The sequence below is a fragment of the Chiroxiphia lanceolata genome, chromosome 8 (assembly GCF_009829145.1).
Source record: "Chiroxiphia lanceolata isolate bChiLan1 chromosome 8, bChiLan1.pri, whole genome shotgun sequence".
Lineage (NCBI taxonomy): Eukaryota > Metazoa > Chordata > Aves > Passeriformes > Pipridae > Chiroxiphia > Chiroxiphia lanceolata.
In genome coordinates this window covers 4693722-4711292 of record NC_045644.1, presented here as the reverse complement: position 1 = coordinate 4711292, position 17571 = coordinate 4693722, and the positions used below count along the sequence as shown (strand labels likewise).

Here is a 17571-nt window from a genome sequence, read left to right as displayed (position 1 = left end):
CAGAGACGCTGCAAACCAGGGAACCACGAGAAAAGTGAATTACTGAGACAAGATAAGCAGCCAGAAGGGATAAAACAGGAATTCACAGATAAAACCAGCACTGAGACAGATTGTCTTGTAGGAACTTCTGCTCCTCCACAAATCAGCTACTCCCTGACACCTCAGAGTGCAGCAGTTCATTAGTGAGGATGTTAATTAAACCCAGATGCACCTTTGCCAAGGGTTCACATGTCAAACACTGCACACAGTTACCCGATTTCTCTTCAGGGCAAAACACCTCTCAGGACCAAAAATTAAAGCTCACCTTAAACTGTTCAAGGGGCAGTAAAATCCTGAGGAAACATCCCTGTCACACCAGGAGGTCCTTAGTCTTGAGCTCTTTTGTCCAAATAATACATAGGAAAGACTTAAATAAAAATATAACCAAAGCCTTGATTGCACAAATCAATAATTTAAAGAGAAAACCTTCAGTTTGCCGTAATTGACTGTGTAGGTTGTTTAAATATGGTTCAATTTTGAATTCTCTAACATTAAAAAAAAAAAATTCAGAGCTGTTTCAAATCTGTATTTTTAAACTGCAGTGAAACAGGATCTTAGAGGAAGGATTAGGTTACCCAGCTGCATCCTGCAGTGCCAGGTACAGCACAGGTGAGAAGGTGGAAATCCATGGAATTCAATTCTTCCCCCTCAAGATGAATTTTCAGAGTATTAATATAACGTAGCACAGAAGCCAGAGACAGTGTAGAAGGCAACAAAAAAACCCCTGTTGTACTTTATAGGGTTTTTAGCATCAAAAACATCAATACTGTTAGTAAAAATTCCTTTTGGCAATAGTTATTTTGCATGTTAAATTTAAATTTTTGCTAAGATTACAAATCTACTTTTACATTGTTTTACATTTTTTACATTTCTTTATATTGAAAAGAATACATATTTCTTAGTATTAAAGAAAAAAAAGGAAAACTTTCTCATTTTTCTTAAGTAAGTGGGAAACTGATAATCAAATATTAAACAGTATTAAAAAGAAAAGGTATCAAAGCCTGAAACTGTTTTAGAAATCAGGAAGAAAAGAAAAACATCCACATTTAGATACTCTATTTTCCTCAAAATTCTGCTTATTTCTGCAATATGTTCAGGAACTTGGAGCTCCAGACACAAGAGTCACTGATATTTTCTTCCACTGCATCAGATGAGCCACAGACTTAAAACTGTCACTAAAATTATTCAGCATCGTGTCTTTATAGTCATTTCCAGACTGTATTTAAAATAGGACCCAAAAATGTGATGAAATGGTAAAAACAACTTTATCATTTTCTCTATCAGCATCAATATCTCATAACCCAAGGTCACAGAACAGTTTCAAAATCATCCTCTACAAACACAAGACAAATGTCCACGTCTGTAATTTACAAACTAATGTTGATGCACCACTGACATTTTTAAAGTAAGTTTTATCAGGGTATATATTGCCAAGATAAAGTCAACTTAAATACTGAAATGAAGCAAAATCTTGCTACTAAGAAGAAATTGCATTATTATGCAGTCCCTGTATCAATCTGAAACACCCAAAACCCACGTGGGCTCAAATCTCCACAGCCTGGTTTATTCTGTAATTATCTTTTCCTGGAACTGCCCTTTCTGCTCCTGTTTAATTTCCCAGCCTGGGTGAATTTTAATCCTTGAGCAGAAATCTGGAGGAGAAAACGGGGCTCCTCTGTAATATTTTGTGCAATATTCTTAGGCCTTTAGCAGGAATTACTTCTGTGAAGGAGCATCCTGGAGGATTCCTGCTGGATTTCCCTTTAGTGGGAAAGGTCAGGAATACTCAGTAGCTTTTACAAGGCTACTTTGGCTTCTGGAAGGAAACTTTTAGGAGATCAAATCCCAACCAATTTCTGCCTATGGAGAACAAGAATTCAACTCTGCACTATTGTTCTTTGCAGGGGAGGAATCACCCAAAGTGGTACCAACTATTACTCTGGCTGCTTTTTTACTCCTTTGAAATTTTGATTTATGTTGCTGTATTTTTATTTGATATTAATCTAAGGTGGACTGACATTATTCAACAGAAAATGTATTATTAGAATCTATTAAACGCAATTCAGTATAAGAGCTGCAAAAGAAATGAGTTATAATAGAGGGATAAAGCTAAAAGTTAACAAAGAGCCCACATTAGATATTTAATTTATTAATTATTAAAATTAATAAATATGGCCATACAAAGTGAACATAAGGCATCAATCCCTAAGATTGCAACAGTCTAATAAAATCAGGTAATTAAATGATTAGAATAGTCATTTTCATCACCTTTTTATTTCCTACCTACATTAATTAATTTATATGTTCTCATCTTATCTCTAGACTGTAAGATACTTAGTGGGAAAAATGGATCTCAGTGGTTTGTTAATGCTGGCAGGGCTTTGGATCCCAGGCTTTGGGGATTTTTGGGTTGCAATAGGAAATGTAATGTGCTGGAAAGTGCATTAAGGTAATTTCCAAGTGATTAGTGCTTATCTGGATCCTGTTTTTCCAAGATGTAGCATGAACTAATGCCATGTCATCCAATTAACGTGACCCAGGAAGAGACAGGATGAAATTCTTTAATTCCTGCTTCACCTACTCGACCTAAATTCAAAGAGTTCAGCTGCTCTGTAGGTGCTTGGAGGATTTGAGCTTAACATTGGAAACTGCAGGACAAAAAGGTGAACTGAAGGGGTGTCACCAGAAATGAGAGCAGTGGGAAGGGCTGCCTGGAGTCTTTGCAGGCTCCAGCCTTGGAGGTGACAACAGACAAGTGGAGGAAGGACATGGAGCTGCTGGAGCAAGTCCAGAGGAGGCACCACGATGATGAGAGGGCTGGAACAGCTCTGCTGGGAGGAAAGGCTGAGAGAGCTGGGATTGTTCAGCCTGGAGAGGAGAAGCTTTGGGGTGATCTGACTGTGGCTTTCCAGGACCTGAAGGAGTCCTCAGGAAAGGAGAGAGACTATTCACAAGGGCCTGAAGGGACAGGACAAGGGGGAATGGCTTCAAACTGACAGAAGCAGGTTTAGAGAAATTCTTCCCTGTGAGGGTGGGGAGGCCCTGGCACAGGTTGCCCAGAGAAGCTGTGGCTGCCCCATCCCTCGAAGTGTCCAAGGCCAGGTTGGACAGGGCTTGGAGCAACCTGGGCTAGTGGAAGGTGTCCCTGCCCACAGCAGGGGGGTGGAACTTGATGGGCTGTAAGGTCCCTTCCAACACAAACCATTCTGGGATTCTGTGATTCCCTGATCAAATCCTCGGCAACCTAATCCTGAATCTGAATCCCTCTGATTCAGCAATCCTGCAGTACCCAACAGATCATCAGCATCTCACAGTCTTAAAAGGATTCATGACAATAATGCGTGACTGTGCTAGAAAATAAGAAAACCCATTCCTACCTCTGAGCCTATTGCTTGATCCCCTCCCACAGTCCATATGCTTAATCCCAATGGTTATCACTCCTCAAACTCTGCTTTCAATCCCTCATAAAGCAACTAAATTAGCAAAGCTTCACTGCTGCCTGCATGCAAAAAATAAATTAACTAAGTTCTCAAAATAGTTAAAAAAACAAAGCGAAATCCAGAAAATCCATATCAATTCCTCAGGTCCCTGACAGGGGCTCCAGAAGAGCTGGAGAGGGATTTTGGACAAGGGATGGAGGGACAGGATGAGGGGGAATGGTTTCCCACTGTCAGAGGGCAGGCTTAGATGGGATATTGGGAAGGAATTGTTGGCTGTGAGGGTGGTGAGGCCCTGGCCCAGGTTGCCCAGAGAAGCTCTGGCTGCCCCTGGATCCCTGGAAGTGCCCGAGGCCAGGCTGGATGGAATTTGGAGCAACATGGGACAGGGAAAGGTGTTCCTGCCCATGCCAGGGGCTGGAATGGGATTATCTTTTAAGATCCCTCCCAACCCAAACCATTCTCACTGTGAAGGGATTACAGAGATCTTAATTACAAAGTTCTTGCTGGTGTTTAATGAGCACATCAAAATTAAATTCTCAAAGAGCTGTTATTTGGTTTTACTTGGCCAACTTTTCATGGGAAGGACATCAATGGAAATACCAATATACAGGCAACTGCCCTAAAATGTAAAGTTCTGGCTGTAAACCTTGTAAATACAGAGTTATTCTGGGGAGAAAACCCAGAAAACCAAAGCATTTATCACAGATAGAATTTTCCTGTTTATAGTCATTCACAAAACCAGCCTATCGCTCTGCACTGGAGGAAGAATTTGAGACAGGCATTGAACACGGAAAAACCCTGACCCAATGTTCCAAATTTAACAATAGTGTAATTAAGAGAAGCTTTAGGATGTCCTACTCAGGTGTGTGAGGCCAAGGTTTGTGCTGCTGGCATTATATAATGGATTTATCTCTTGTTTCTGTCAGGCTTCTTCACAATTGTCAGGTTCTTGAAAAATATTATTATATTATCTAGGAAAAAATGCTTCTGAAGCAGATAATTCTCACCTCCGTGTGTAACAGCAGGAGAACACAGAGTCCTGGATAATTAAGTTAATAGAGTTATTACAGGGAGGCTTATGGGACAAAACCCAAGTTTGAAAGTGAAAAGAGGCACATGGCACAGAGGATATTTCAGGAAAAGGTCATTTGGAGGGAGGACACCTATAGATACTGAGGGACAGAAATAGCACTGAGCAAAACAGGATGTCAGAGCTGTGACAGGTGACAAAATCAAATTTAGGAGCAAAAGATCTGGAAAGATCTTCAGCTCTATAACAAAACTATCAATAATTCCTACAAATATGAATTCTTTCTGAATTTAATCCATGCAAGTACTCAAGGCCAGGTTGGACAAGGCTCAGAGCAACCTGGGATAGTGGAAGGTGTCCCTGCCCATGGAATGAGATGATCCTGAAGGTCCCTTCCAAACCAAACCAGTCTGGGATTCACCAAACCAGTCTGGGATTCTGTGAATGAAGACTGATGGCGATTAATGTTTGATATCAAGAGTAAAAATAAAGTGAGCTATAGCTAATTTAGAAGGATACCTTAAAAAAATAAAGAATAAGTAGTTCTTTAATTTTTAAAAAAATTTTAAGAAAAATTAAATAATAAGAAGAAAATTAAAGAATCGTCTTGTTACTGCAGCATAAACAGGTCTAAACTGAAACCTAAGCACACAGATTATTTGCCTGAAGGGAACTAGTCCATTAAAACACCTCTAAAGCTGGATAAACTGATCTTGAGAGACACCAATCAATTATTCTGCAAAATTTACACTTCCAAATGCTGAAATAACGTGGATGTTTTTCATGCAGCCTCTTTATACCCTTCAGAAGCAAAATATTTCATTTGGATGTGAAAGGCTGAAAGCCTGAGCTGAAAATGGCAATAACATGGGGTTTGTCAGATGGTCCGGAACTAAGATGCTTTTTTTCTCTTGAGGTCTGTCTTTAATAGAAATTGGTTATGTAAAAAGTTACTCTGTTCAGCAAAGGGTTTTTATAACAATTTCTCTCTTGCAGCAATTTCCAGCAGCTCTTAAGAGCTCCCCTGCAAGAATAACTCTTGAAAGAAGTCAAAATGAACTCTGGCAGTGCCAGAGCTGAAAAGGTCTTTTTTTTCCCCCAAAAAATTTATCCTGAGAAACAAACCAGCCAAATGCTGCCCTTTAAATGAGATTTAGAGAGCTCTTAGAAGAGCATCTCCTTCCTTCTGAGATTTCCTTGCTGTGTCACCAACAGCATTTTTGTGCTGGGACATTCCCGATGGACTGATCTCCCCATCTCCCTGCTGAATTAATGCTGCACTTCTCTAAAAATCTGCTTTTTGCCAGCTAAAGTGCACACAGGAATGTGTTATCAGTGAAGACAACACTGTTCTGTCATCAACAAGGAGGGATATTAATCAGTAGGGTCAGAATGTGCTTCTGCAGGAACACGATGCCCAACAGCTGCCTCCTGCAAAGTCAAGATTCTCCACTTCCAGCACAGAGTTGGGAATTTTTAAATTATCCTCTTTGATTTCAAATGGCTTTTTAGTCACTAAAAACACAATGCTGGGCAAAATACTTTTTATATTTGCACTCTTACCTAATGTATCTCTCTTCTCTGCTGTTACAAAGTTTATCCAAATAACTCCACATCACTAAAATGCTGACACTTTTGCTAGGGATGGATTGAACAGTTAAACCAGGCACCAAACTAGGCACAGGTTGATGCAAAACCAACCAAACACTAAACTAGGCACAGCTAGATGCAAAAAGCCCTCACACCCTTCCAGCATCCCTTTCTTCGGCTTCCCTGGAAGTCCTTCCAGACAGACTCATCAGGTCTTAATAAAACCAAGTACAAAACTGTCCTTATCATTCTCCCAGCATCTTTGATTCCTTCTCCTCCAGCCTAAGAGGAAAATAAGCCCTGCCTAAGTCAGCAGATTGTATTAGAGGATATTCTGTGCTCAGTTTACAAAGGCTGTGCACCAACATTTCCCATGAATTTCCTCTGAAATGGCTTTAAGTGTTCTGTACTAGATCCTTACTCTTTAGGCCAGACAGGGGTAGTAGTAACAAATCTTTTAAAATCTCTTTTTGGATGAACTCCACTGGGAGCACAAGGCCTGAAGAAGCAGATCTCACCTCTCCAGTGGTTTGTGCCCAGCAAGGAAGGGCAGAAATAGCTCAGAAAACACATTTATTACTAATTCAAAGTGAATTTAAGTCCAGGAACAACAATTTCACATTAATGATGAAGGCAGCCAGTGCAAAGCCGAAGACCCCTCAGCTGTGGAGGTGGAGTTGTGCTGAGGGAACCTCTCAAGTGCCCAACAGCCACGACCTGCTATGTTTAAAATATCCAGCAAAAGGCAGGGAGGAAATAAATGAACCCTAGTGTCTAAATTCCCTTAATTTCACCCTTTTCAATCCATCCTCTCATATCCAGGGTCCCCCTAAAATGGGGTTGGACTAGAGGACTTTTAAAGGTCCCTTCCAACCCAAAATATTCTGTAATGTGATGCACAAGATGGGAAAAGCCTCAGTGCAGAACGTGGCCAGAGGTTGCTGCACAAACCAATCAAAACCATCAAGTTCCAGGGTATTTCTGAGGGGCCCCAATTCCATTTCCACCATCAGACAGGATTTTTCCTGAATTTTATAACATGTTTCTTTTGATTTATAAGGTTAACTCAAAGCCCTCTGTAGCATCCTGGTGGAATGGGGATTGTAATTCCATCTTGATTATGGTTCTTAATTGCTGGCAGGATTTTGTAGCCAACACAGTGTTTAGAATTCAGGAGGGGGATTTTAGAGCTTCAGCCTATTTTTTAAATGCAAGGCTGCTCTGCAAGAGAATTGCTTTTTAATTTATTTATTCTCCCACACATGTATATGACTCTATACATATGACAGTAGCTTGGTGATATTTGGTTTAATTTACTGAAATTTCAGGGTAAAACTGGCAAGAAACAGGTCAGGTAAAGAAACTGTCCAATTGCTTATGGCCAACCCATCAGCTTTTCCAAAAGCACAAGGATGCAATGCCTGGCTGGCTGCTCCCAGGGTACCCAGACAGGAGGGAAAATCAAGCCTGGAAGCCCTCAAAGATCATTCCTCCCCAGGAGGAATTATTCCTCCCCTAATCCTCAAGGCCCTCCTAACCCGCAGGAAAAGCTGAACAATCTCATTCCCACTTTTCTTTTGCACAATGTCCTTTTTTTGACCCTTCCCTTTAACTTAAACATTTATTTTTTTTACTCCAATTTCTAAATTAAACACTTGGATGGTGGGTTAATTGAAATATTTTTATCATCACAATTAATAACTGATTGCTTTTTTCCTTCCCATTTCTAGTGTGGAATTGGATTTTAAACAGCAAGAAGACAAACTACAGCCAGTTTTGAGAAAACTTCATCCCATTGAGGAAACTCAGGTTGCACCTTTGCCTTATTCTCAGGAGAGCTACTCCTCTACTCCCAAGCAAAAATCCAAAACTGAATCAAAAAAGCATGGAAGATGGAAACTCTGGTTCCTTTAACCCAAGTGTGGAGTTCAAGGCCTTCTTTGAAAAATATCTGGAGTTTTATCCATCATCTCTGACAGGATCTTGGTGGATCGAGGAGGGTTCCTGGCCAACGGCAGCGTCCAGTTCTCACCGTATGTACCAAAAAGGCCTTTGTACCTTTGGACTCACCGGAGCAAGGGGTCAGGGAACACCTTGCCCACTTTTATTTGCAGTTTGCCAATGTGGGATGTAAAACCTGAATGGAAATTTGGACAGAGATGGAAAGCAAAACTATTTCCCCACCCTCAGATCTGAAAGCATCACGTTCTAACCTGTTAAACCGTAGGCTCCTCCCGTCCGCTCCAAAACATCACCTTGTTTTAAAGCCTTCTGGGGGGTAGGTGGGAAAAACAAAAAACAAGCAAGCCTTATGTTTGCAGTGGTGTCAGTTTTACAGATCCATGTTGATTGGGGAGTGCAGTTTTCAGCACAGAAATCCTGGACAAAGCACAATTTTTCCTGTGGCCCGAGGCCGCGACGTCCCCGAGCCCTGACTGTGTGTTCCTGCCTTCATGCGACGCAGACTCCAACCAAGCTCTCACGTTTCCACACCATCTCTGATTTAGCTGTGTCCTCATCACCAGAACAACCAGTTTGTTGCTCATCTCCAGAAACTTCCCAAAATCAGGACAGGCCTTTAACCTCACCAAGCTCACAGGGTCAAGGCTACAGGACAATCTCGATGTCACTTTTGGTACCCAAAAGGTCTAAATGACACATTCTGGCACAGGAAACCAAACCCAACCCCACAAACAGAACAACCATAATCTGAATTGTTGGCATTTGCCATAATTTAGTATTTTTTGTAACAGTCTTTGGAAAACCTCTCCACTATTGCAGAAGGCGCCAGGAAATTTCTAGTCTGCAGCACGTGACGAAACCTGCTTGGAAAGGAGCTGGAATTTTAAATGCTATTTATTTACTAAGCTTCTCAGATGGGTTTCCCAACTTATTATAATTTATATCTCGATCTATTAATTGTACTTGCTAATTGATACACACTTAGGGGAGAGATGTGAAGCAGGTTTTTTTTCCTAATATTATTTTGGTTTTCCTTTTTTAAATGGCACTTTAAATTTCGCTCTGACTTATACACTGCAGCATTTTCCTTTAAGTGTTTGCTACTGTCATTAAACTTGCATCTAAAATGACCATGGGTGGAAAAATTCCTCATGTTAGAAGGGGCCAGCAAGTGGGAATCTTGCTGTCTTTTGTTCTGGGGGATTTTTTAAGGATTTCAGATAACTTGAGTGTCATGTGACAAACTGGGGTCTGAAATTGCATCACCTGCAGCAGCTTTAAGGTACCAATTCCTCAGCCTTTAGGTGGAAGAAATGTGATCTTTAGTTTGCACACACTAAAAGTGCTGGAAGGGTTTTCCTTGACACTATTTTTCCTCTTAGCTCAGCAGCCAACCCATTACTACAAGGAAAATGGAGGAAAATAACTGGGTTGCTTTTTCCCCCCAAAAGAGCAAGAAAAGGAGGTTAAATTGGGAATGCAGATGATGTCCATGGCCAGCCCAAAATTAATTTCAGTCTGTTTTAATGGAATAAAGGCACCTTTGCAGTACAACTTCAAGAGGGCTACGAGTTCTTGCACAGAAACAAGTATCCTGGAATCCTTTGGTGGAAGTTGAAGGATTAGGAAGGTGATCCTGTGTACCAGGAAGGAAGTGCCATTGTTTCACATGGGAAAAAAAAATGTGTTTCATGTATTTTATATTGTTTTTAATTAAAAATATAGAACTGTTTACATGACAGCCCACCTGACATGGTTCAGAATATTTCCAAACTAAAATATACTATTTCGTTTTCCCTAAGGTGAAAGAAATCTCAAATACAGACAGAACAAGGAAAACACAGCAGTATCCAGTATTATTTTAAAATAATGTTAATAATTCATGAACTCTTCCGTGCTCACATGCCTAGTGTTGGGTTTTTTAAAGAAATTAAACCATCTCTCCGTGGCAATCAGTTCCAAAATCCTTGTAGTGTCACCACCTCAGTAGCTTTGCCCATGAAGCTGTTTGTGCGTGACACCAAACCTGTTTCCGTGTGGTTATTGACTCATCCAGAGCTTCTGGAATCCCGGAAAACAAGAGAGGGAATGACAGACTGGTGAAACAAAGAGCTGAAAGGGAACGTTCTCATGGCGTGTTCTGTCCATGTCCAGGCTATTTTCTTAAAGAAGTTGCAAATTTTTAATTTTTTACATTTTTTTAAAAACCGGGAAAAGCAAACATCCATCGAGTCTGGCTTCCCACCCGGCATCTCGTGTCCTCTCCTACCCTCCCATGTAATTTGTAATAAAATGTTTTTGCAAGTGTGTAAAATGTATCATATTGTATTGCCTTTAGAATCACTCAGGTTCAGGTCAGATAGACACCAAGAGAAAAAAAAAAAAAACAAACAAACCCAACCCTAATTCTTTAGAGCTTTTAGTTAAATGTGACTGACCAGGCTGTTTTCACCCTCCTGTAGAACATCTCTGAGGTTATGACAAGGAAAATGCGTTTTTACTTCCAGTGTGGCTTTGCTGCATTCACTGACAGTCCCCTGCACTTCATACACTGATTTTCTATCTGCACTTCTCCCATTTCCTGCTTCAAAATACTTTTTAGCCAATAAATACTGCAGTGATTTTATATCCCTTGCGATTTGAGTCCGTAATTTCCACGAAGCAACAGTTCCATCCTTTGGTTTAGAACTCTGAGGAAACACCATCCCTGTGAGTAGCCCTTGGTTTCTTAAAGATTAAAAATCACTGTAAAAAACAGTTTAAAAAAAATCAGGATAAACTGAAAAAAATCATGATTAAAACTGGAAAATCCTACTGTGGGTACAGAGTGTTTGCTTTTTCTTGCCTGAGATGCAAAACTACCATCCCTGCCTTTAATCTCACTTGATGTTTTAAAGGTTAATTACTTTTTCAAATCAAATAGGGTCATTTTTCACGGACTTTCCAATCTGCTGATAGATTATCCCAGTTCTTTGGGATCTGGGTAGCAGCACACATTATATGTATGGAATTTAACTGGATTGCCACTGAAAATCCACCAACACAATCCGGGAAAATGAAAGGAACGGCATGAAAAATTTTCATATTTCAGCAACCACAAAATACATCTGTGGTTCATTAAAATAAGGGGAGAGCTACAAATTTGCTGGCCATTTGATTAGGAGGATGCAGCTTCTTCCCATAAATGTTGGTAGGGAATGGTCTCTACCCATCACTGCATCGGTGAGGATTTGACAACACAAAAAAAAAGCAAAGCCATCATCCAAATTCCACTTCACCTGCTGTGAAATTTAGTTTGCAGGATGTAATTTCAAATGATTTTGAAAGAGAAGAAAAAACATGTGATTCAGTAAAACAACGTATATTCACATTGAAGAATTCCAGTGAAGAAAATGAAGTTCTCATCAACATTTTGGAATCCATTAACCCTGAACTAGACAGATTTTAAGGCACAGAAAGATAATTTACAAACAGCTTCAACTCCTAAATAACTGTAGCCTCAGAACTCTCTCCGGTGACTCTCAATAATTCATATTTTATATAGATTTGCTCTTGTATTTTACTGCCTTTCAGAAAGGCCTCCAGCCTGAAAGGTGCCAAGAGATGGACAATCCACCACTGTCCTGGATTGACTGATTATTTGTCCCGAAGTCACTCCCCCCATCAGAGCCACACTCTCTACTCCTGCCTCCAGCCTCTCTTCCCTGTGACCCGTGTCACCTGCATCCCACAGAGCTTCACTAGCACCAAGGGCCACCTCTACGTCTCCTTCACATGGACCTCAGATGGCTTCTGCATCTCACCACAAATCTCTTCCTTTATTTGCTGATGACTTCTGCACCATTTCTGTCCTGGTTTCACCACATCCTTGTCCTCAAGCGCAGAGGAGGGAAAGAAGTGACATGGGAAACACCTCACCCATCAGTAAAGCCATCAAGGCCTCTCCTGTCCACTGCTTCCTAGTCACACATCCCAAGAATATGCAAAATAGGATTTTTTCCCTGATCTCAGCAGGTTTTCACACTGACTTTGTTCCCCACAGACCACTACATGTTCAGAGCCTGTTCTTCAGGACAGACTCTGGGGAGTTAAAATCCCAGCTTGGTTTGGGGAATTGAATCACAGAACCATGGAATGGTTTGGGTTGGGAGGGACCTGAAAGACCATCCAGTCCCACACTCTGCCATGGCACAGGATCACAGAATCACGAGTGTTCTGGGTTGGAGGAGACCTCCAAAGACCATCTCATTCCAACGCCATGGGACACCTTCCACTAGACCAGGAAATTTCCTTTTTAAAATTACATTGTTCAGGAACTACCTTGGTTTTCTTGGCTTTGTAAATGAAGCACATTCCAAGTTGCTGACCATGAGGAGGACTCCCTTTGGACCCACCATCGTGTCTGGTTAGCCCTGATGTATTGAAGGAGGACAACTGTTACCTCACACTGAAGAATGCTGGAACCCAACATTCTTCAAAAAAGGTAAGGAAATCTTGGTTTAAAATCATCCTTCCAGAGGCTCAAGGATCTTGGCTCAATTTACTTTTTCTTCAGGCAACACATCCTTCAGCATGAAAGACGTGATTTTGTTCAAGGTGACTTCTCACTGTGCCAGGAGCAGGAGCAGCTCGAGGCAGGAGCAAAATTAACCTCAAACAGGCAGCTTTGAGCAGCAACCTTGCAGGAGACAGCTCAGCACCCACAGCCTGCATCCTGCTCCTCCCTCCACCAATAATAATAATAAATACACATATAATAAATATAAAATAACACAGAACCTTCTGCTCAGCAAACAGATCAAGTAAAAACCACCACTGAGGTTTCCAGAGGAAAAAAAAAAAGTCTAAAACAATGAGGATTAGAAATTGTCTTGCTACCAAAATTATGGTCAAATCAGATTCCAAACCATCAATTATATCCTGTTTCATTTAATATCTAGTTCTTCTCCTTGCAGCTGGTCTATATGATTTCAAGGTAATTCTCTTTTGGAAGTATATGAAAAAAACAGCTTATTTTATGTAGGAATTTACATTTAAGGATTCCAAAAAACAAATGTCTGAGGCCAAAGGAAACTGTTGGAGAATCTTCCAGTTCAACACTCTAAAAAAGGCACCTCCTGTCATCAGACATTTTCACTTGAGCACTTAAATTCTTGACAATCCTCCACTGCTCATAAACTGGATTATGCAACATCAGGTTTTGTATAAAGATGGTATCACTGAGGATGTTTCCAAGGAGAAAACATACAGTTTTAGGACAGCAATACAATTAAATTTATAGAATAAACAAATTGTTATGTCCTGTATTTTACTTCTTTTCAAAAAGTTATCATTACTTGTACTTTGCCTCTAAGACCCTTTACTTTTAGAATTCCTTCCTCTTACTCTTCCTGAAAGGTTAATTCTCTAAGTTCCAGGTAAAACTAAAAACAGAAAAGTCAACCTATCATTTCAACCCAAATCTGATCCAAGGGAAGTCAGGTTATGCTTCCTAATTATGATTATTATACATTTTACTCTCTCTGCTTTGCTGACACTACAAAAATAAGTTGTTACTGGTTACTCACAGGGGCCTCCTTTCAGCAACAGGTTGAATTTTAAGTTAGGAGTAAGTACTCATTGAAAGTACCCTTCCTGTTAGTACTCATTAACTAATTACAGAGGCTGCAGATGGAGGGACTCCAGGCTGTGCTCATGAGCACCAGGGATATTTTTAATACAAATGTACTTAATTAAAACACAAACAGAAGTTTTCAGATCTAATGTGATAACTGCAAAAGGCATAATTAACATTTTTGAATGCCATTTGAATCATGTTCATCAAAACAATAATTAATTCACATTCTAACTGAATGTTAGCTGAAGAAGTTAAAATAACATACACGTCTTTCGACTTCCTTTCCCTGTTACTGAATCCCAGCACTGGAATATTCTGTAAGAATGATCTACTTGGAACCATTTGCCGAGGGAGGTTTTGGATTCCCAATCCCAGGAAGTGTCCAAGGCCAGGCTGGATGGGGCTTGGAGCAACCTGGGCTAGTGGAAGATGTCCCTGCCCATGGGAGGGGGTGGAATGAGATGAGTTATAAGATCCCTTCCAACCCAAACCATTCTAGGATTCTATGATTTCTTGGATCTGTTGACCCATTATCTCTTCCTTAAAACAAAAACTGTTGTTGGAAACTACAGTGATAAAAATGGAAGACCAAAAATAAGTCGGTGGATGACGAACAAAATTAAATTGCAGCATCTTTGCAACAGAAGCACCACCATGTGCCAAGCAGAGAGGCAGCAGTAGGTAAGTAAGAGGTGCTGAGGACACAGAGCCTTCTAAAAAGTCACATATCACTGTGTGCAATTACACAGAGAATTTAAAGTGGAAGGGAAAGAGGAGATCAAAAAAACAAGTTGCTAAAGGACTCAGATCTGACTAACAATGAACCCCTTTTTAAGAAAGAAATCAGGGTATTGAACCAAACCAGACCAAACTGGTGCAGAATAGAGGGACAAGGGCTCAGATGCATCACAGATCTGGGCCACTTAGACCAGTACATGTATCACTTGCCAGATGCAGACACCAAAGAAAGAATACAAGATAAAGGGAAATACACAATGACACCCCCCAAAACACACAGTGACACTCCCAAACCCACACTCAGATCTGTCCCTATTTTAGATATCAATAGGCCTCACTATCCTATTCATTATTTAGACCAATATTAATTAATGAACAGTTGAAAAATTCAAGTGTCAGGCTTTAAAGTCACAGTGGTAAGACAACAGTGTGACTGGTATCAGTCCTTCCTGTAGGTATTCAGAACATCATAATTCAGGGCTCTATTCTTCAATAATTTGAATACTGTCAGCTTGGTTATCTCAGTCAAAAAAGGCCAAGTAAATGCTTGTAATGCAGTAACAAACAGCCAAGTCTCTCATTTCCACCCTTCTCAGCTGACTAATTACCAACAATCCATCATCTTGGTGAACACAGATATCTCAGATCTGGCTCATCACCTGCCCACAGATACTTTTCAAGTTTTTTTTTCTCCCCCTGTGTCAGCAGGGGGGGAGAAAATGAGCAGCCAGTGTTTTCCAGCTTCCTGAGTGCACAGACAGTTACAGTAGGTTTTGATTGCTTTGGGTCAGCTGGGATTTAAATCCTATTACAGGCAGGTTCCCAAAGATGTGACAGAGGTATTTAAGTTTCCATCAGGAGACACTTACAATGAGCTCGGAATCGCGTCCCATGGAAATAACTGTTCTGTTCACCGTCCTCAGAAGGTTCTCCATGATTATCTGGACGTGTCTCTGTGTTGGCCCCTAAGGAAAGAGAATAAATTAGTGGTAACTACATACAACAGACACCAAGACAACTGAACTTTAAATCCACCTGTCCTGTGAAAATGAATCAAAACATCACTTGCTGTTGATCAAAAGCAGAAAATTAAGTCTCCCACTTCAACAAAGTCTATTTTATTAACACATGTTACTGATAAATTAACATGTACTGGTACAATTTCAATGAAAAGCAAGTCCCTGGAAATACAGCAAAGCCTATGACATTAAGTTACCTATTAATTTTCTTTTCCCCAAGTCCTTTTTCCACCATCAAAACCCCACAGGCATTACCAGATCAGGAGGGGGCTGTTCTGCAACAGCTCAATTAGAAGAGAAAAGCAAAGCAAAACTTTCATTAAGGAACTGCCCATTTCAGTCAGTTGTTTCAAATTAGTATTTCTGTATTAGGAGCAACCCACCACTATTTTTGAAAGAGTTGAAAATGAAATATTTACTGCAACCAGGTTTTAAGGACAAGCCCAGAAACCCTGTGCAGAACGATGGGCAAAACCCGAAGTCAAAAACACAACAAGGAGAAAGAAGCAGATGAGCTTTGCTCCCATCTTTTACTTTATATATGAAAAATGTATTTGAAGACTGATCCTTCACCAGTACAAATATACACAGGTGCTGGTCCTGGAGCCAGGAACAGCCTGGGAGATGGTGGAGCTGCAGGTGAGGTCCCACCATGGAGAGAAATGCAGCCAACAAAGAGCGACAGGAGCAGCCAAGCTGCCAAAACCAAATTCCTTTGTAAAACAACCCCCTCTCTGAAGCAGTCACACAGAGCTGCTTTTAAAAAAGCAACAAAATCAGAGCAATCCCAAAAACCACAGTTAAATAAGATGCCAGATACGATGTGAGTGGCTGACCCCCGAGGTCCTTTCCAACTGAATTAGCGTATGATTCCACACAGGAATGAAGGCTCAGGCAGCAGCAGCAGCCCAAATTTTAAGAGAGCATTAAATCACTGCAGCTCTCCAGCAAAGCACTGATATTTGTATGTTAGCTGAAGTCAAGAGAAGGCAAAAAAGGGGACTATTATGCAAAACAAGGGACTTTTACACATGCCGCATGTCCGTGTACCTTGTCAGGAACAATACATCTCAAAGCACATTTCCCAAAATGCTCATGGGGGAATACAAAAACAAAACACCAAAACAAAACGTTTTCCACCTGGCAGAGGCCACACACCACGTAAGGGGAAGGCTGAGCTCCTAAAAATACCTATTTACTCACTGTCTAACCAGAAAAGCTGTACTGTATGTGCCTCAGAAACAGGCAGTGCTGTATTGGATGTGTCGTGTGAGATGTCACACTGCACATCCTCATCCCTGGATACATAAAAGAGCTAGAAGAGACTGCTTGAGGGGGGGTATGTTTAAAAAATAAAAATAAAATCCAAGTCATCAGGAGCTACCTGCTCAATTCATCTTACTGAGATCACTGAAGTGCTGATCATCACAGAACTGTGCAATACTCACCACGTCTTTCTTGTACAGCACTTCCAGGATGTTACTCAGCAACTGGCAACAAGCCTCCAAATCTTCTTGTCTTTCCAAGTGATACTTGAGCTGGTCTGTCATGGTTGGCAGCAAGATTTCCCTGCAGTCTGCACACAAAACAGGAGGTTACATACACAGCTTTCTGTAACTCCAGAGAGTTGCAGAGAGTTGTCTTACAGTGCTTATGTAAGACACAAAAATCAGGAAAAAGAAGGTAAATTCCAGATTTCCAGCCACCTGCTTTTCAACCAAAACCTCACTTCACCTTAGAAACTTCTGCCTCTGAACTCCTCCAGCCTTTGACCACTCACTCCTATCCACAAAATATCCCCTTCCTTCCTCACGTACTCAGATTGTTCTTACATACCAGGAATCACCAAGTCTAAATTAATTACTAATTACCCATATAAATGTCAACCCAAGGAATGGCCTGGTTCAGTGATCTCAACCTTGTACCTCTGTACTCGTAAAACCTCAGTCTAAGCTGTTCCCTTAGTCTTGGACTGACACGGAAAGAAAAGAGCAAATTAAGCAAAACTCCACAGAGCAGGGGAGGGGAAGGGGAGAGGAAGAACTTCAGTGTCCTGTTGCACAGAACATGCTTTTGGCAAAGCCTGAGAGGTGAATCAATCTTTAGTAACCTAAAAGGCCCCTAATTAGAGGTTTG

At 40.8% G+C, this 17571-nt stretch overlaps 2 protein-coding genes across 3 annotated transcripts in view; one reads left to right on the top strand and one right to left on the bottom strand.

The window, feature by feature from the left end:
• The window catches only part of INSYN2A (inhibitory synaptic factor 2A), a 42781-nt gene extending 32347 nt beyond the window's left edge, over positions 1-10434 (top strand). The window contains exon 4 of the mRNA XM_032694688.1: positions 7830-10434. Within this exon, the coding sequence (XP_032550579.1) occupies positions 7830-8013 (184 nt within the window). The 3' untranslated portion in view covers positions 8014-10434. The remainder of the gene's footprint in view (positions 1-7829) is intronic.
• DOCK1 (dedicator of cytokinesis 1) overlaps positions 1-17571 on the bottom strand; it is a 282369-nt gene that overhangs the window by 182001 nt on the left and 82797 nt on the right. For both annotated transcript variants that reach the window (XM_032694686.1, XM_032694687.1), the window contains exons 26-27: positions 16884-17011; positions 15286-15381 (exon numbers count right to left, since the gene is read on the bottom strand). In XM_032694686.1, the coding sequence (XP_032550577.1) occupies positions 15286-15381; positions 16884-17011 (224 nt within the window). The remainder of the gene's footprint in view (positions 1-15285; positions 15382-16883; positions 17012-17571) is intronic.